The sequence below is a fragment of the Chionomys nivalis genome, chromosome 26 (genome assembly GCF_950005125.1).
Source record: "Chionomys nivalis chromosome 26, mChiNiv1.1, whole genome shotgun sequence".
NCBI lineage: Eukaryota > Metazoa > Chordata > Mammalia > Rodentia > Cricetidae > Chionomys > Chionomys nivalis.
The window spans coordinates 4,059,082-4,080,353 of record NC_080111.1 but is presented as its reverse complement, the minus strand read 5'-3'; the positions used below and the strand labels follow the sequence as shown (position 1 = coordinate 4,080,353).

The 21,272-nt window shown below is 44.1% G+C and overlaps 1 protein-coding gene across 1 annotated transcript in view; it reads right to left on the bottom strand.

Moving 5' to 3' along the window:
* Positions 1–21,272, bottom strand: part of Ankrd44 (ankyrin repeat domain 44) — a 205,342-nt gene that overhangs the window by 56,939 nt on the left and 127,131 nt on the right. Inside the window, 3 exon segments of the mRNA XM_057758516.1 lie at positions 4,324–4,438; positions 14,627–14,705; positions 20,901–21,113. Coding sequence (XP_057614499.1) covers positions 4,324–4,438; positions 14,627–14,705; positions 20,901–21,113 — 407 coding nt within the window.

The window sequence follows — 21,272 nt, the reverse complement described above, 5'->3', positions numbered from 1 at the left end:
TGCACATATGCATACATAAATATATACTTAGGTGTGTCCCACATATTTATGTGCATATATATATGTACATGTGTATCTATGCATATATATCTGCTAAAAATATGAAGAGTTAAACATGTACCCTATTTTTTTCGGCTTACTGGTTGAACATCTCATTCATTCATTCATTCATTCATTCATTCATTCCCTTACTTATCATTCAACACTCTATGAGCCTAAGTACCAAGTGGAAAACCACCTATTTATTCCTTGATCCAATAAATACTTACTGTTGGCCTAATATTGTGCCTGTGTTTTGTCAAACGCCAAAAGTGGCTGTATTACAGAAGATAAAATTTTGATGAAGGGAAAGGTTTACCTTTCGTAGGCAAAAGTTCATCTTCGTAATGGAGTTTGCTGATGTACACTAACCCATACCACTATACCAGTCACAAAACCCAGGAGCAAAGGATCACTGAGCATGGATCAGACAGTTAGCATGCTCTCTGCCTGACTTCAGGATTCCTGGAGGGCGGGCAGACCTCTGACATGGGCACTCTTCCCTCCAAAGGTAATACACGCCTCTCCTCTGAGTCTCCCCCTCCAGCTCTCAGCACAGGGGCGCAAAGTCACGTGCTGAATTCACCTCAGCGCGATCAGCATCATCTGCGGTTTGCTAGGCATCATAAACATTTCTTGTGACATCCCGTTTTAATCAGATCATGCATTTCAGATGGCTAAAGCCCTCTGCACGGGCCCTGCAGCGCTAAGTGCCCACGTTCACTCTCAGACACAACATGGTCCATTTTCAGATTTCACACTTCATGAAGAAGCGCATATGATTTGAATTTGCTCAGCTTGGCTTTCCAATGCTTCGTTTTCCATCTCGAGAGTTAGTGTTTGTGATGTGTGGAGGCTGCACAGACACAGATATCTCAGCATTTGGTGTTCTGCAGAATGCAAGTGCCAAGAAGGAGCCGCGCTTTCTCTTCCCACGGCTGGTTTCTGTTTGTTGATATTTTCTTCTGTTTTTTGTTAATTTTCCTTTCCATTTTTGGAGATTTCCATCCCCATGTATACAACAGCCAGCATCCATCAAGAGATGCAGTTTTCCAGTCTTCCAGGAACCAGCTTATGGAGAACACTTGTAATGGCCTCCCCCATGCCTTATGCACACCCCGCCCCCCACTACAAGATTCTGAAGAGCAGTGACGATCTTGCTGTCCACAGAAAGGAGGAGTCAGGAGAGGAGAGAAAAGGGTTCCTACACCACTAACATAATACCCCACTTGGTTTAATAGACACATACTACTTTTAAAGGAGTATTATAGATTATAAATCTAAATGGAACTTGCAGCCAATGGATTAGCATGCAATAATTTGATTTGTTTGGAAGAATTAAGGCAAAATACATAATTAAATATTTCTAGACTTTTGAAAGAGAATATAAAGAATGTATAGTGTATGTAAAATGTATAGACTATTTATTATCTATGATATTTTAGAGTTTCTACAGGAACATTCTGAATCAAGACTTCATTTCCTACAGTTTTTTTTTTCTTTTTTTTTTTTTGGTTTTTCGAGACAGGGTTTCTCTGTGGTTTTGGAGCCTGTCCTGGAACTAGCTCTTGTAGACCAGGCTGGTCTCGAACTCACAGAGATCCGCCTGCCTCTGCCTCCCAAGTGCTAGGATTAAAGGCGTGTGCCAACACCGCCCAGCATTTCCTACAGTTTTTTGAATGAACCTCATTTTAAAATATATATGCATTCACATATACATACATATATGTATAAATACAAATTTTACAGTTTAAAACATTCACTGATATAGTAATTTCAAAAGCCCCCCAAAAATTGTAATGCTTATTATTCATGCTAATGTTTATTATTCAAGTCATATAAGGAAAGTAAGTCAACACAGGATATGAAGCGCTCTCACCACCAGGGCCTGAATAACAAATGTTCATTTCAGGCTTGGGTGACCCCAGCTTCTTCCTCCAAGCCGGTCCAGGTCTTGTAAGACAGGATTCCACATCCCTGCTGTGTATTCTTGTATCCCAATGGCTACTTGCTCTGGTGACAGACTTATAAGCATGTAGGATGGTCATTGTTTATTTAGTCTGGTCCCAAAGAGATCATGTATTTCCTGAGAGTGGGGACCTATATAAACCTGGAGTGGTGAGTGACAACTGAGATACAATATGCAACAATAGAGTATCACAGTCAGTCATCTGAGTAACCATGGTAACTGTAATTCTGCTGTGATGGAGGCTGAACGGGGAGCATAAGCAGAGAGGTGGAGGACTTGGATAAATGGATCCTTTTTTAATTCAGGGACATGCGCACAGCTAACACTGTTGGCCAGCATCCCCTCCTCTGCAGGTCCTCAGCCTCATCCTCCGCCGACGACCTCATCTTTTCTTCCTGGGACACTTGGAAGAGGCTGCCAAGGGTTTGCAGCCCGGATGGCCTGCAGCCTGGATGGCCTCCAGTCTGGGTGGATATCAGAGGATTTCTCTTATACACAAATGAGACTGTTAGACACATCCCACACCCATTTATAATTCCTTAACGGCTTCCGAATGCCTCCGATTGAATCCGATTCCTTGGCAGGACATAAGAGATCTTCCTCCTCCACTCCCACCTCATTTCTCCTGACCCCTCCATGTGTCAGGCCACCGAGCCCTAGGATTTCCTTTCAAAACATCCACGTTTGTGCCCTTGTAGTGGGGATCCTTTCTTGATGCATCTGCCTTTCTTTCCATTCCCAACGCCGTCCAAATGTCTATCGGTTTGTTCTTCTGCTTGGACACCAGGTTTTCTGGAGATCCAGAGCAAAGGTCGGCCATGCAGGTCCACAGTAACAAACACAAGACTGCAACCACAGGCCAGCGCCCCAGGAGGGCAGTGGAGGCGAACTCCACCCAACAGCTGAAGAAGGCAAACCATTTTAACCGCAGAGATATGCCTTCCTTCAGATTCACCTCAAAACCCCTGGCCTGTGACCTTGACAGAGAGTATGGACCCACCATAGCTACCCTGAACCATCTGAACTTTAGCTTATTCTCCACCAAGATTTTTCACACATTTGACAAACACAGAATTCCTAATATACGCTTTCCCTCCTGAAAATTTGTTTACAGCTACCCACGGCCTCTAGGATCAAGGCTGCCTCTATATCTAAGTGTTTGAGGCACTCTTTAATTTGTCTCTATTACACAGTATTAGGTAATAAAATAATAGTTAACATTTATTGATAGCTTCTATGTGTTGGGCACTGTTCAGAGAGCTTTTCATAACGATTATCATTTAATAAGCTCTTCTGGTGTGTTTAAATAGCTTGCACTCATAGAGACCTAACCAGAGAGCTTTTCTCGTAATTAAGCCATTTAATCTTCCTGAAGAACTTAGAGATAGGTACCAGTATGATTTCGGTGTTTCAAGGCACAGAGGGATTGGGCAACAGGCTCAAAAATCACACAGTTCTAACAGTGAAGCCAGCAGAAGTCGAGCCCAGGCTAGCCCAGAAAAACCTCAGGAGTATGTCTCTCTATCTCTGATGCTCTCCTCCTCTTGGGGGACCACTGTCATCTTCTGCTCTGCCCAGACCCTACTCCAGCCTTCACCCACACCCTCAGGTTTGCCCAAGGCTCATCTTCAGCCTGAAACCTTTTCAAAACCTTTGTCCGCCACCTTGTTGTTTTCTCTTTCCTGTCAATATTGACGGCATAGACACCAGGCATTTTGTCACGGAAGCCTTGTTTTTCTTTAGAATTCTGATTACTGTCTTTAAGGGCTCTTTGTCTTACGTGGGACTGGAGACAAAATTATCTCCTTGGAGATGCCAGGCAGGGCACTGCTCATGAAACCCCCTAAGAACCCAGATCCAGAGAAACGCTTTCCACACTTTTGTGGAATTAAGTGTAAAATGAACTCAGACCCTCATACTTCCCCGTGTGGCAGACAGACTCAATGGTACCCTGTGACTCTATTTTTAAAACCGAGCAAAGCCTCTGAATAAATTTGAGTTCGCCCAGTTACGTTTCCCGTTTAACAGCGGACGCTGAAACAAAGGAACACGAGAAAGCAGGGCTGGAAGCGAAGCCGAGGTTTCCTCAGCTAAAAAAGGAGAACAGACCTCGTTCTGAGGCAACCGAAACAAACTGGTTCCTCCTTGGCTCTGCCACGAAAGCCCCTTGGTGGATTTCAGAGGTAAATCTGTGCTTAGTTAGCACAAGGGCACAGATCCACCTGGATAGATGGGAGCCCTCCACGGCACGACAGCCTCCCGTGGCAGCGTTCCCACACCCGGCAGTTAGCTCACTGCGCTTCCCGGGAACCTACTTGGTTGCATCGGCTCCGCTTGTTATTAAGGTGTTAATCAGAAGCTCGTGGCCGTATCTTGCGGCCACGTGGAGGGGGGTGTTGCCGTCCTTATCCACACAGTCGATTTCACCTCCTGAAAGAGATTGCGATACGGCATCACGCGAAGCTCCAGGGTGATTGAGGTACCATATCCTGCCAGCCGCTCGGGAACACCAAATATTGATTTCCTTTCTCCTTCAGTGGGCGTCTCTGCTCTACAGGGTAAAAACGACTGTTTATGGGGATGAGTCATTAGCTGAGGCTGTAGCAGGACCACGTCTGCTGAGATGGAAGTCTATTAGAAATGGTTCTGAAAAATCTATATTGTCTCAAGAACCGAAAACCTTACAACTATATTCCGGCTCTAACTAGACATAGAAAATACAATTCTGGAGACTTAGAAAAGGACTTCACGCAAACCAAACGAGACAGAGCCTTCAGGGAAAGATTTGTGTAGTGCGGTGACCTAGCTTAAAATATGGATGAGTAAAATGAGGAGAAGCATGGGTTAAAAGCTAAGAATGCCCGCATCTGCTAAAAAGATCATATTATCACATTAGTTCTCTGCCATCCCTTCCTATAACATTTTCATTTTGTCTCATTTATTTTGCGTGGTTTCCCCCAACGTTTCATTTCCTGTTTTCCCTCCTATGAGTGTATGTACAAATAGGTTGGTTCTATTTAGTTATACAAAGAATTGTTTAAAAATAAATTAGATCACGTGGCATTTTACTTGTATGTGTTTCGTGTGAGATCAAAATATTCTCGCACACAAATGCACCCGCTTATCTTACTGAAGAAAATGAACACAGGTACGATTGTTCAGTCTACAGTGCGGACGGCACTTCCTTCAGCTGCCTTCCAAGGTGTTTACCTGTTTGCTTGGAAGCCAAAGACTCTGACTGCCTCCCTTCCATGACTCCTTCTGCATCGTACTTATTTCAAACCCTGCAAACAAGCCATTAATATCTTTGGAAAGCAAACCAAATTGTGCAGGATGTCCAACATCCAGGACTCGTCTGAAGGTTTCCTCGTTAGAGCCCTATTAAACATATTGGCAAGGCTACTCCTGAGCAGATGGGGACTTCCCGTGGTCCTGCCCCAGTACTCATGCGGGCTGCATTGTTCTGCTGCTGGGTGCGACAACGCTGTGTTATGTGCAACAGGCACACGGGTTCCTTATGGGAAGATGCTGCTGCTGCTGCTGATGGCTGTTTAACAGTGGGACCACTTAATGGTACTGAACTGTTGATTCTTTTAAAGATGGCTACAATGGGTTTTTTCTGTTTGATGCATTTTACTTCAATTTAAAAAAAAAACATTTGAGTACTCAAGATGACGCCTACCAACACATCCTGTGGCAAAGGAAGCCTTTACCCTTTATAATTAGAAGCATTTTGTGTAGAGACCCTGCGTGAATGCTCAGTTTAAGATGCCATCTCCAACAAAACCCTTTCACGCTTTCCCTCATGCAGGGGGCACCTTAAGCAACACTACCTGAGTACTGCGCACTTGGGTGCATGTGCTTTGATAGCCGGCGGTGCATTTGGTTCTGTTTTAAATTTTTAAGTAGGTTCAATGTAATGGGCTTATTCATACATAAAATATTTAAGCTTCACAAATCAAATTATATGTTTAAAACCTCTTAGGAGCTATCTCAGTTGGCCACGCAAGCGCAAAGACCTGAATTGGTTCCTGGAACCTAAGTAAAAAGTCAGACACAGTGGCACACACTTGCCGTCCCACCAGGCGCGAAACAGAAACAGGAAGAACCCTGGGGTTCACTGACCAAGGAGCCTGATTAGCAAGCTCCAGGTCCCCAGAGAAACCCAATCTCAAGAGAACAAGGCAGATGGTTCCTGAGGAATAACACCTGAGGGTGACCTGTTGCCTCTACATATGCAGGCACACAAGCACACATACATACATGCATGCACACACATACATACATGTACACACATACACATATACACATACATACACGCATGCATACACTCGTGCCCGTGCACACGCATGCATGCACACACATACACACGTGCACACGCATGCACACGCATGTGCACACATGCACACACTCACGTGCACATGCACACACTCTCAGTTCTCTTTGCGTTCCCAAATTTCAATCTTATAGATTTCCTACTAGAAATCATTTTCCTTCATTTTAGTTTACGCTTCCTGTGTTTCCCTGACTACGCCCCGGAACTCTAGTTGAGTGGTCACTTTCTGAGGACAGCTTTAGTATCACACAGCTGTGTTGTTTCTCCTGCACAGACAAGCTGGCTTAGCAGACTCGTATCCTATGGATTAGGGTGTAGATAACATTTTGCTATTGCCAGAAACACTGCAGTGAAGACTCTCATGTGCACGCCTACTTCTTGTGTTTGCTATTTGCAGACGCAGGGTAACGCCTGCAAGGGCACTTTCTAGTTTAAAGGCAAATACGAGTATGCTTTTCATGGGTTTTGCTAACTCGCCCTCGGTGGCACTGTGGAGGGATCCCTCTTCTCCGCACTCCCATAGAGCTTTGGAGAATCTGTCATCTGGTGGCTAGAACCAGCATGGGGGGGGGGGTTCATTTGCATTTATCCTATTACTAAGGAAGCTGAGCCTCATCTCCTCTATCAAGGGACATTTGTTTATCTAATCCTAAGGAAGCTTGTCTCAGGACTTTCGCCCATTGTTCTAAATTTGTGTGTCTGCGTGTGGTCTTTCATGCCTTGGTTTTCAAATGCTCTTTAGACTTCGGAGGACTGTGCATTTATCAGTAATATAGGCTACAAATATTTTCCTTCTAGGCTTCCTTTGTCTTTGTCGTTTTATTTATAGTGTTTTCATTCTGTGAAAAACGTAATAAATAAGCCTCTTCCTTTATTGTATCTGGATTGCAAGTAGAAAGGCTTTTTGCACATTCTGGTCAAAGAAATTAACCCATTGTTTACTACGCTGGAAAAATGTGTTAGGTTGAGGTAGCTGGCTCATTTGGAGTTTATTTTAGTGACTGTGATGCAAGTTGTCTGACTGAATAAATGTTTTTCCAAAGTCCTAAAAAATAAGTCTGAGGAAGAAGAGGCTCAAACAGTTCATAAGGACAAAGTAGACTAATGGTTGCCAGGGTCTGGGGGCGTGGGGGGAGAAGGAGAGTGGCTGCTGATGAGAACGGGGTTCATTTAGAGATGATAAGGACATTCCTGCAGTTACATGGCAGGGACAGTTGCCTGACCTTACGAAAACACTCAGGTCCACTGAACTGTATGTACCTTAGATCTCAATTTAAACAGTAACGTCTAATGGACATGGTGACTCCTGCTGCAATCCCAGGACTAAGGATGGTGAGTTCAAGGATATCCTGGGCTACATAGTGAGCTTGAGGCTGGCCTGAGCTAATTAGCAAGACCTCATTTCAATTATTTTGATTTGTTAATATATGCATACTGTAACAAGATATACCGGTATTATAACATCTAGCACACACACCTAAACTACATGCACATCTGTATTTGCCAAAATAAGAAATGTAAATATGAATGGCTTTAATCAAGTTAGGAAGATGTACTTATTCTAAACAATGTATTGTTGATGGAGGTTATCAAATAAAATACAAGAAAAGAAAAAGTCATTCATAAATTTACTAATTATTCAAGATAGTATTAGTATTCTGGTGTACTTCCTTCCATTTTTGTGTGTGCATGTGTGTACTTATGTGTGCATGTGTGCACTTGTGTGTGCATTTGTGTGTGCATGTATGCATTTGTGTATGCATGTGTGCATTTGTGTGTGTATGTGTGTATGCATGTGTGCATTTGTGTGTGCACTTGTGTATGCGTGTGCATGTATGGATTATATGTGGAATTTTCCATGGCTGAGCTCACATAGTGTAGAAATATTTGTATCTTGCCTTCTCCCTTTATGCTATATTCCGAATACTTCCATGCGATATTTTTTTCACTACTGTAACTGTAGATGGCTATATAAGATCTGTAATTTGGAGCATTTACTTAACAAGTCCCCAGTCAATAGACACTAGAGGCTCTTCCCAGATTTTTGCTACCAGGAAAAACGAAGAATAAACATCTTTATGAAGACTCTTCACTCTGCAGAGTACTTCCCTCCAGGAGCAGTTATGAGCAGAATGGCCGGATTAAAAGTCTGCATCTTTTTACGGCTCTGGACAAGAAGCAGAAAAATGGCTTCTGAGAAAGCCTGTGCCAGTTTGCATCCTGTGATGTGTTCTCAAGTATGACCTCAGTCTTCCTGAATCTGGGAAGAGCTTGAACTTCCAGGCCAGGGTCCTGTGTCTTGCGTTAGAACTTTATCAAATCCCCCAATATCTGTACATCCCTTCACTCTAACGAGCCAATGAATCCGCTTTTGCTCATCCTAGTCAATGTAACACCGTGGGTTTTTTTGGTTTTATTTTTTCAGGAGGTAGTATTTTTTAAAAAAAAAAAAACTGGGTCAGTATATTGTTAGAATATGTCAGTTGATAACAACCTTGGCAATAAAATGATTTCCAAAAGTTTGTGGCCCTTGTGAAAGAGGCAAAAGCTTCAAAAACTGTGCTCATCACAGATTTGAGGAGCTTCCTCTCTGGAGACTCAAGTGTCTAGATCGCCACTTGAAGAATCAGTCTGCCGGCAGCAAGCCTGCGCCTGCGCAGCTGACACCGTGCAAGCCTGCGCATGCGCAGCTGACAACACGCTGCCTTTGACCATGGCAGAGAAATATCAGTGGCCTCCAGAATCCAAACACTGATCTTTACTCAAATCTGTGTCTCCTCGGTATGGCGCTCATTTTAAGAATGAGTTATTCAAACAAATACGCCATGATCATTCTTGTAAAAGTAATAATTGGTATCTTTCTGTGTATAAATACATAGAAAATTTCAAAATGTTAACCAAATTGCCAACAGAAGTTCTGATTAGGGAGGTCCTTCAATGAGTTCATTTTAGTTAGCAATGAGTATATAGTTACTTCATAATAATAAAAATGGTGAAGCTATTTATTGCGATCATTTAGGTAGCAGAGAGATCTCACTATGACCCGAGTTTAGAAGTTTCTATTTAGATTAATTCACTTTCATGACCTAGTTGCATTTTTGGCAGCCATTGGCCTCCATGGTTACCCCGGCATAGTCCAGGGCGTGTGTATCTAACAACCTGAGCTGTGGTCTCCCTGGAAGGGGTCAACCACAGAACTGATTTAGGGAAAGGGGACAGGAGATCCATAGACTTCAGAGACATATTTGTTCCAGACACCACTACATAGACACATATCCTTCCCAGCTGAGAGCCACCAAAGGTTTCTGAAGACATGCTGGGCCTAGGTTTTCCAGCCTCAGATATGCCAAAATTTGAGGGGAGAAAAGTTGAGAGAGAGGGAGAAAATATCAACAAAGCACTGTAGTCTGAGTCTAAAATCTCTCCCATGGATGCTGTCATTTTATGCCTGTTTAAAGCCACCTAAGAATAACTACTGTATGTGTACCCTTCTGCTTTCATTTAAAACATATTTTAGGGGAACATCATAACAATAGAAAAATCAGAGAGACTTTGCATTTGCATCTGAAAATATGTTTCTGTTAAAGCAAATCCTCTGGGTGAGTGAGTCCTTATTTTGTCAGCACTCTACAGACATATTTCTATTTCCACCTGGAAATATTGAAGCCCAGAGTTTACATCAAATGTCTTTACCATTTGCCTAAAGGTTGCCGGTCGGATGCAGCAAGCTGATCACTACTAATCGGTGAGTGAAATAAGCATCCATCATGTTGACGGCATACACGGCACGCTCAAAGGGTCAATGAGCATTCACCTGAAATGAGTTTGTTGTTGCCCCAACTAGAGTGGTCACCTTACATCACTTCAGAAGGGCCATGAGCCAAAGGTCAAAAGTTAGACTGAGTCATCGCAAGCTAGTGCTTTTAGAAGCTTTCAAAATAAAGAGAGCTTGGACCGGAAGAGTCTAAGGCAATAATATCAGTTCTGAACTTTGTAACTCGCTGGACCGTATCTGAGGCAGCTGCCTCGTGCCAACAGCTGGATCTGATGCCTCTGATTGCACAGAGCGTCATCTTCCAGCCCCCATCTTTCTATTGCTGTAGCTTTGTAACAACAAACAAGGTCATTGAAGCCTAAGCACACTTTGGTTTTTAACTGGAAAAGAAAACGTTGTGGGTTTTTATTGTGTGTGTGTTTTTGCTTTTGTTTATTTATTTTTTCTTTACTTGCTTGCTCTAGTGATTGCCTTCCCACAGCTGAAGGATGCTGGAGGAACCAGGTTTTCTTGTAGATTTAGTAAGCCTGGCTGGAGAGGACAACAGAAAAATGTTCTACAGAGGCCAAACATCTAACAGAACAAACAAAAAAAAACAAAAGCCATTCCCCGGTGCATGGTCAACTTGTTCTCCGGAACACAGAGCACTTACATGGGTCAGGACAAGCTCTGGAGACTGACACCCGTCCTCTTTGGAATCAGGGTCTCGGCCAGAGCAGGAGATTTTCCAAAAGCAAGAGAATAAACAGGAAGAAAGAAAAGAACTTCCTCTGCTCCCTAAGAACATTATTTTAAGGCCCAGAAAGGTCAAACAGAAGAACTGCCAGTTCTTGGGCATGTAATGAAAGCAGAAAGCCAGCGCCAAGTTGTCCATCTATGAGGGCAACTCTAGCCCAATCTCGGTGCTTGTTAGACTGGACTGAATTCAAGTCGAAAAGACAAGTTTTGAACCCCACCATCGTTCTAGGGAGATGTAAGTGGAGATGGTGCCTGACAGGCTACTCACTAATGCTAGGCTGTGTCTGCTCCTCAAGGAGCTGCTCAGAAAGCCCAACACACGACTCTGAAGAGGAGCGAGCTCCTCCTGGGATGGCAGGAAGGAATTGGAATCATACAGGGTGTCTGGCCACGCTCAGCTTTCTCAGTACAGGCACTAATCTCCGTTATGGCCACCACATCTCATCAGTTCAGGCCCGAGGAGCCTAGCCCACCCATAAGCTAGATGCCAGCCAGTCAATGGCGGGATAAGCTATGAAGCCAAGGGCTCTTACTTTGAAATGCAGCAGATTCCAAGTTTGACTGATGGGGAATCAAGGCAGCGGCAGCTCCTAGGAGTGTGCTCTTCACAGGACCGTGGGAGAGGGAGGCTGGGCCGTACTAGAAGTGGGGGAAGGGGGGGAGAAGGGGGGGAGACAAGTGTGCTCTGGCAGAGGGACAGACTAGTGAAAAAGCAGCTCATAAGGTTTTAAAAAATGTTCTCAGGGCTGAAGAGCTGGCTCAGACACTTACTGCTCTTGCAGAGGACCGGCAGCTACATGTCTGCTCACAGTCACCTGTCACTCCGCTTCCAGGGAACCTGGTACCCTCTTCTGGTCTCTGTGGGCCTCGGGCACATGCATGGTACACACACACATACACACACACACACATACATATATATATATATAAATACACACACACATATATAAATACACACATATATATACACACACATACATACACATATACATACACACACTTATATATACACACACATACATACACATATACATACACACACACATATATATAAATACACACACACATACACACACATATGTATACATGTAGGAAAAACATTCATATACACAGTGTTTTAACTCTCCAGTCCTGTGTCTACCCGAAGATTGCCTTAATGAGAGATAAAACTTTTTGTTTCCTATAACTAAAATCCACTGATTAAACTCACATAAAAAAAATTTCAAGGGCTGGAGAGGTAGCTCAGTGGTTAAGAGCATTGCCTGCTCTTCCAAAGGTCATGAGTTCAATTCCCGGCAACCACATGGTGGCTCACAACCATCTGTAATGAGGTCTGCTGCCCTCTTCTGGTCTGCAGACACATACACAGAGACAGAATATTGTATACATATAAATAAATAAATAAATAAATAAATAAATATTTTTAAAAAATTCAAGGGGTGAGGAGATGGTTCAGTGAGTAAGAGCCTTTGTTGTGTAAGCACAGGACTTCAGTTCAAATCCCCAGTGCCCACATAAAGAACTGGGCGTGGCCATCCGTGCACATAAACCTGGCACTGGGAGGGAGAGATGGGCAGACCCAAGAGCTTGCTGGCCACCTTAGCGGCCACCCCACGCTGCTCTGTGAGAGACCCTGTCTCAAAGCCTAAGCCAGAGCCAGAAGTAAGACACCAAACACGTGCTCTGGCCTCTGCATGAGCTTTCTCGGGCACTCACACATATGTTCTCATATGTGCACCACACATGTAACATACAACACATAGTGCACATGCCAAAAAGAATACGCTAAGCGTATAGTTTTAATTTAAACTTTTTCTGTTTCGAGGGAGATAGAAACTTTCTGAAAAGCTTATGGGAACTACAGTGGGCTAAGAAGAGACCTCAAAGGGACAGGCCTTTATCTATTTCCACCGAAATGACGCCTGTGGCTCGTACTACAGGTCAGAACAATGGGTGTTCTGCTGTGGATTTCTACCCTGTCTTCCCTGACTCGCTGGGAGCTTGCTCAGATGTCTTTCTCACACAGCTTCATTCCACGTCACACAGCATAGTTATACAGTCGGGTTATAACCTGCCTCACTGGGGATAGTTTATTTCCTAAGCATCGTCAGTGACTGGTTTTCTATAGTGATGTCAAATCACATAAATATATGTGTGTGTGTGTCTGTGTGTATGCTTTTTTGACTTGAGTGCCTGTTATAACTCAGTGCCACTAACTTTCCATTGTGCCCAAGATTCTTACAGCTGCAAAATGAAGGAAACCAAGAAAAGTCACTCACATTAGAATTTTGAGATTGGGAGGTTTGAGTCTACTAAATTGACCAGGAATGTCAGCTGGACGCCTGGACCAGACCTGTTTTTTGTTATTCTTATCTTCAGATTGACTCTGAGGCTTGCTAAGTTGTCACAGTTAGCCCGTTCACTGTAGTGGTATTTCATTTATATTTTAATAAATAAACTTGCCTGAAGATCAGAGAGCAAAGCAGCCCCACTGGTCAGCCTTACAGACCAGGCAGTGGTGACACACACCTTTAATCCCAGTAGCCACACTAGTTACCATAGAAACCGGGCGGTGCATGCCTTTAATCCCAGTGGTGCACACCTTTAACCCCGCACTAGAGAGAAATATAAGATGGGAGGAGACAGTGCTCAGTCAAGTCTCATTCTGAGATTCCTGGCGGCAGGATCGCCATTTTGGACTAGGTAGAAGTAAGAACCAGGGGCTGGCTGTTTTGCTTGTCCGACCTTTAAGTTGAACCCCAATTTCTCTCTCTGAGTTTTTATTAATTGTGCTTCAGCTCACAGGTGCCAACCGTGACCCTCAGGCTAACATGAGCTATGACGTGTAATAAGACTTCAGGGACTTTGGTCTCCAAGACAGCCCAGTGCTCTTTATGTACACTGTTGCTGAGAACCTGGAAAATTACTATGTCATGTGTTACTTTGCTATATATTACTGTGCTACATGTTACTGTGTTGCATGTTACTGTGCTACATGCTACTGTGCTACATGTTACTGTGTTACTTTACCATGTTACATGTTACTGTGCTACATGTTACTGTGTTACACGGTACTGTGCTACATGGTACTGTATTACATGTTACCGTGCTACATGGTACTGTGTACATGGTATTGTGCTACATGTTACTTGCTACATGTTACTGTGTTACATGTTACTTTACCATGTTACACGTTACCATGCTACATGGTACTGTATACATGGTATTGTGCTACATGCTACTGTGCTACATGTTACTGTGTTACTTTACCATGTTACATGTTACTGTGCTACATGGTACTGTGTTACACGGTACTGTGCTACATGATACTATATTACATGTTACCGTGCTACATGGTACTGTGTTACATGGCTTTCCCAGCTCTCTCTTAAGTCTGTGGTCTCACCACAAACTTTACCTCCTTACACCCCGAGTCACCCCACTTCTTTCTACCTTTGTCCAGGTGGTTTAATGAGCTTAAACTTGGGGAGCCTTAGTGGGTTCAACAGTCTAAAAATAACTCAGACCTGCTGTTAGCAGTACAAGTTGTGGAGGCTGAGCTTCACGAAAAGGGAAAAATTGCAGTATTTTAAACCTGTTCATCTCTGGCCACAGCCACTCCTACCGTGTTCTCACCAATTGACTACAACACGGTTTACAATCCCCCCCGCAATTGGAGGAAACACAGCATCAATTTTCACATAGCCGGTTAAATCCAATTCAGTCTATCTGAGCAAACTGTTAAAGCTCATCAAAGAATACCCCTTACCGTTCTGGATGAGGGTTTGTGACCGCGTGAACCTTCCATGGACAGCCGTCATGTGCAGGGGGCTTTTGCCGTCCTTACTCTACAAAACAAGAAAGGGGCAAGAAAGGAGCTATGAGCCAGCATCGTCAGATATCACTCCAAAAGCCACTTCCAATGTCCTGGGAACCACAATTTCAATTTTTTAGTTTAAAAGTGTGGTCAACATGGGCTGGAGAGATGGCTCAGCAGTTAAGAGCACTGGCTGCTCTCCCAGAGGACCTGAGTTCAATTCCCAGCACCCACATGGCACTATTTGCAATGGAATCTAGTGCCCTTTTCTGGCCTGCAGACAGAACACTGCATACATAATAAATAAATAATAAATAAATTTCAACAATTACAAAGAAGAGATAATTCTGAAATAACAAGATAAAGATCCTATGAGGCAGAGACTGGGAGGGCTGGGACACACTGTCTTCTGGGTGTAACAGAACTGATGCCCTCAGGAACTCAGCAGGTAACTGTTGCCTCCACAAGATCAGCCCAGTACACGTTTCAACATGGTCCAACATGGATGGGGGCGGGGCTCATGAGCCCCCACCCCAGCTGTGGAGCTGTTGATCGTTGATGGCTGCTAACGGAAGGAGAGTCTGGCTTATTGAGGGGTGTGGTCCCTGGTAGGCTGACCTTGCTCCCGTGAATGGCCTCACACCCATGCATATATGGTGGGGATGGTGATCTGATCTCGGGAGGGAGCAGTTAAGTCTGATCAAAATACATTGTATACATGTATGAAATTCACAAAGAATATTATATTATATATACAAAGATATATTACACATATTATATATATTATATATATACAAAGATGCAATATATAAGACCTCTCCAGTGACTGTGCAACATCCTATCCTTAAATTTTAAAATGTTTATTTATTATTTCTATTATTACGTGTGTGTGTGTGTGTGTGTGTACATGTGTATGTTCAATGGTGGGAAGAGGGGACCGGGACAGTGTACATATGGAAACCAGAGGCTAGCTTCACAGAGTACATTCTCTCCTTCCAGCTACATGTGGGTTCCAGGGATCAAACTCAGGACACAGGTGTGCACAAATTCAGGACACAGGCGTGCACAAACGCAGGTCACAGGCGTGCACAAACGCAGGACACAGGCTGGCACTTCAAGCACCTTTACCTGCTAAGCCATCTCACCACAGCCTCCTTTTCTTTCAATTTAAAAAAAAAAAAAAAAACTGCCGGGCGGTGGTGGTGCATGTCTTTAGTCCCAGCACTCGGGAGGCAGAGGCAGGCGGATCTCTGGGAGTTCGAGGCCAGCCTGGTCTACAAGAGCTAGTTCTAGGACAGGCTCCAAAGCTACAGAGAAACCCTGTCTCGAAAAACCAAAAAAAAAATAATAATAATAATAATAAATAAATAAGTAAAAATAACTAACAACACATTTTCAAAACCCTTAGGAAGGCAATAATTCAAAAATGCTTTCTCCTCCCTTGTCATTAGCTGACAAAGGACATCTTGGTGTACTCCTTGCCTTCTAGAAAGATAAGTAATCTGCAAACTTGCAAGGACCTGTTTGACCTGAAGCTGCCTGAATTGATGCAACTCTCAAAACGAAGGGGGAAACCCTGCCCCATTCACCCCCATCTCACATCAGTAGACAGTGAGTGCATGCTGGATGTGCACGGCTTACTTATGACAAAAACATATCATGGAACATCCTAAAACAGGCTAAGACAGAACATAGAAAATGTTCAGAACTTATCTACTGTGTTTATCATACCAAAGATCAGACTCCCGCAAAATTAATTAAGAAATAAAAATACATCTGAAAGACCCTATCATGATTCTGGGGTAGAGGCATCTTCAGAGGCACAGGTGTGCAGCTCATCTGCAGCTCCCAACAGCTCCAGAGAGCATTCTTAATCTCGATTATGTGGGCCTGTTCAGATTCAGTAGGAACTATGCCCCAGAGCTTGAATGCGGCTTCTTTTCTGGGCTACAAGACGCAGTATGAAACCCTGAAGGTGTGGTGTGGTTGCAGCAGCATGCAGGTAAGCAACAGAGATGCTGCAGTGGACGGTTGCCAAGCTGTGGTGTTCGGTATGGGGAAGGAATTGGTTAAAGTAATTTTAAACTTACGGTAGGTTTGAACTTATGGTGAGGAGTGGCCATATCTTCGTTCAAGTGTGGATTTTCAATTTTATTACATTTTAATTAATTTATTTATTTAATGTGTATGTGTGGGGATGCCTAGGCTACCATGCACAGACAGAGGTCAGAGGATAACTTGAGGGAGCCAGTGCTCATCTTCTACCATGTGGTACCCAAAGTTCTAACTCAGGTCAACAGGCTTTGTGGCAGAAGCTTCTACTTGTTGAATCAGCTTGCTGGCCCTTGGGTATTTTTAAAACTTGTATCGCTGTTATTTTTCTAAATATCAGTAGAAATGTTTCTTCAAGTCTGAGGTTAAAAAAACAAAATGCCACATATGAATTTTCAATCTTAGATAAAAACTAAGCATTTATGCTTAAAAATGGCTTCGCTTTTAAAACCCTAATTGAATAACCACTAAATAAGTATCTCTTAGAGGACCCAGATCTACCTGTACCCAGGGTGTTGATTGGTTATACGAATTCTGCGAACTAGCTCACACCTACTGAATCTGAACAGGGCAGGGCTTCATCTCCAGCTTGCACAGTACACACAAAGGTAAGAGCCATGCTTTAGACTGTGGGTTGTTTTGTTTTGGCAGAAAGAACTTTATGATATCCTGCAAGTATTCCTTTGAAAAGAGGAACCGAGTTACACAAAGCCTATGCCAAAGGAAGAGCTAATCACCGTGATGACTACATCCTAGTTGAAAAAAAACAAAACAAAACACTACAGTTAAAATTTTCTTCCATAGATGAGAGGGAAGATAATAGGAACCACATAATATGATTTTAGCCGGAATCAGAAAATATCGAGAAAAAAATAGAGGCTTGGTTCCAGCATTTGCTCTTAAGTTTAATACAAAAACACAAGTAATTATGATTTAATTAAATATATATGAAGCTATAAATACTCCAGTGTTTAGGAAATACCTTGGTCAATACTGAAGAGCCTTCCCACGCCTGGAAATGAGGTTAATGGCTCTACCAAGGACCGCTCACTGAGAGGCTGTATGGATTGCAGCTGTGAGCCAAGGCGGAGGCAGGCAGTCTCTAGCGTGGGGATGGCAAAGCCAGCCCTGTGTGGAAGATGGTAACCACGTTCTGTTCCTTGGGAGCATCTGGGTCTCTAGTACAGGGACAAATAAGGAGAGAGGACCCCAGATGGTAAAAGGCAAAGATGGGCTGTTTGGGGCAGACGATGCTTGTTTCAGATCTCCCTGGGCGGATTTTGGCCCTTGTCCACCTACTAATAAGATCAGGCAATCGCCAGTTGTCCTGAATCTCATGATTGCCATTGGGGCAGCTTTGCTTACACAGTATGGATGTAAAGGGTGCTCATCGTTTCAAAAAAATAAAAAATAAAAAACACTGAAGACTAATGACATCCAAAGGGCAATGCTCTTTCTTTGGTCTTTAAAATTTAGAACTCAATCAAACTGAAACCAAGACTCTGCTACACTTCATGTTCTGCCTGAAAATCTTCACCCTGGCACCTGACTGTTGCTACCGTCCCCGGAACCTTGGACAAGGGTGGCATCGCCTATGTACATGGGAGATCGTCCTGTAGTCCTATTTGTTCAAGGCTTTGCCTTTATGGGGAAAAATACTTTTCTTCATTCCTAGTCTCCCCCAATTTCCTGGGTATGTTTCCCCATCAGATTTAAGGCTTTGAAAGCTTTATTTTGAGAATTCACTTCATTAAACAAGGAACTCTTTTAAGTATGGTCGAGCCCTGAGTCATAAAGGAAAGCTAGTAAGAATTAAGATTACTTTCTGACAAACACTAATGCTTTTGCAGGGGGGAATCCAACCTTGTTCTTGAACTAAGCGGAATGTATAAATCGTCTTGACCATCACGTTCATCTTTTCTTCTATTTCTAAGGTCTTGTTTGCTCATCTCCCAAGGCCTTCTCCCTAAATGGCGTTGCTACTCCTTAGAGACAGGGTATGGTACATTGTAGAGCCACAGGAATTGGTGGTCTATGTAACATGTATCCCTGGGCAGGAAGGTTGCAATGGGATCATGCTAAGCCAGGACAGGGGTGTGTCAGAATATAAACTCAGGTACCCAAGAAGGATTCCTAAGTCAATAGAAGAGTATCTCAAAGCTGGTTGGGAACATTCATCTGTAATTCTGGGCATCAGACACTGAGAGGCATTTTCAGAGGATGGGGAGCCTCAGGCAGCTTGTAACTCAATTCAGTGGAGGGTTGCCAAGGCAATGCCTGCATCTATTGTCCGTCACCTTCCTTTCAAAGCTCCACAGATGTCCACCATCCTCAAGATGTTGGTCGTTGACCAGCTGTGTGCTTCCTGCTCCCCCTGACTACCACACTCTGACTTCTGCCCCCCACAAAAACTCGTGGTCTGTGTCTCCTTGGTCCCTTCTATGTTTCCAGAGGCCTGCTTCTCACCTGGGACCCTGCTTGTCCCCGTGTACGGAGTGTCTGACTCTGAAACACTCTTTCCGTTCCATTTTTCCCTTCGCATGAGTCTGACCTTCACGAAGATACCATATTCCCTGCCATTTTTTCTTCCCTTCTCTGCCTCTTCCTCGTCCTCTGCTCTGGCTCTTCCTTCTCAGGACCCGAAGAGTCAAGTCCTGGGGTCCTCCCTCGCCTTCTCCACTCTCTCCTCGAATGACTCCACCTTTTCCCATCACCTTTTTGTGACTGAAGCAACCTAAGGACTGGTTTTCATGCTCTTTACTGCTCTTCCATGCTACATTTTCCATTATCGTGTCCTCACGCTGGCTCAATATCAGTTTCTCAAAAATTAAACACAGAGCCTGTACAACGGCTCAGTGGGTAAAGGGGCTTGCAGTCAAGCCGGCGTACCCAAGTTCAATTTCCATAACCCACATGGCAATAAAGACTCCGGCCCCCACATGCCGGTGCGCGCACACACACATACATACATACACACAAAATCAAAGGGTTTTCAGCCTGTGAGTTATTAAGTACAGGGTTGCAAAGACAGTGCTTTTTTTCTAATGTCCATCACCCTCCTTCCTTAGAAAGACCCGCGGATGCCCACAGTCCTCGAGATATTGTTTAGCTTCTTGTGTGTCTGTCTTAGTTGTAAGGGTGCTTTCTGGTGTTTGAGGGCACCAGATTCTATACATTCTATACATGGTGCTTAGTGGTAAGGGGACAGCGAAGGGCACTGCTCAGAATATTCTACTACGGGGCAAGGGTGTTTCAGTACAACCCAGATGGGGAACACTGAAGGCACAGATGCATAGGCTTCCTCCATCAGACACCACGGTGAACCGATAAGCTACCAGCTCATGGCTCCTCCCTCCCTTGCTCACAGTGTTCTCTGCGGCCAAGTGCTCTCTCGAATTATTTCTGTGGCTCCTCCCAATTTATAATCTTCTCAGCTCAAAAATAAACTCAGGGTTTTTGTTGTTGGTGGTGGTGGTTGTTTTTTGTTTTGTTTTGTTTTTAATCCCCAGACAAGAAAGAAGCTAACAGGTGCATCATCTACTTCCCAAAGTTTTATCGCTCTGTTCTCTTGGCACTGGCCACATCCTCTCTGGCCTCCTAACTCTCTCTGTGTGTGTTAGCTCCTGGATTGTGAACCTGTAATGGTTCGAGATCACAGCTCATCTTCAAGCTCTCCCTCACTGTCAAATAAAGAGCAGGGAGGTCCTTAGTCGACTCAGTTGCTCAAGGGATGCCCACGGCAACAGGGTCAATGGTCCATCACTGGAGCCACTGCTTACAGCTTGCTGGAGAAAAGCATCGGAAAGCCATGCTGAGCTTGGTAACAATCATGAGTTAGCCATTCCTCTGTGTTCTCAGCAGCTCTGCCCAACCAGTTAACCATGGCTGTCTCTGTGTTAATCTATGGGCTGGGCTAGCACCTTTCAGACCCGACATTCACCTGAGCATTTATGAACCCACAAAGGAGAAGGGATTGGAGACTTGGTGGCTACATGCTGGTACCATCGTACCAGAGAGGCAACCTATCAATTTCCAGAGCATCCCAATCCAGAATAGGTCTGTGACTCAAAGTGCTTCCAATTCACGAAAACACAGCGTAGCAGACAATGATTATTGCTGCTCAGAGGCTCGGCGCGGAGGTGTTTGAGGCGGGGGAGACCGAGCACCGCCATACCTGAATGTTCACATCGGCCCCGTTGTTTACCAACAGCTCCAGGCACAGAGCGCCATGTGTGGACGCTGCTGCGAAGTGCAGAGGGGTGAAGCCGCCGTTGTTGGGCTGGTTCACGTTAGCACCGTAGTCGATGAGCTCATTAACTACAGCATCCTGGCCATTGTAGCAGGCAATGTGCAGGGCTGTGTTTCCATAGACATTGGCTTCGTCGATCTGCAAAGCATCCAACACCAGGGCAGTTAAGATCCCGGGAGCCAATTTACTCCATTGGCCACAAAGGGCCTAGCGGCTACAGCAGAAGAAAAGGAATGCCCACCTGTTGGGGTGATTATTCAGAGCTCACTTGCTCCCCAGTGGGTATCCCGAGAGTGC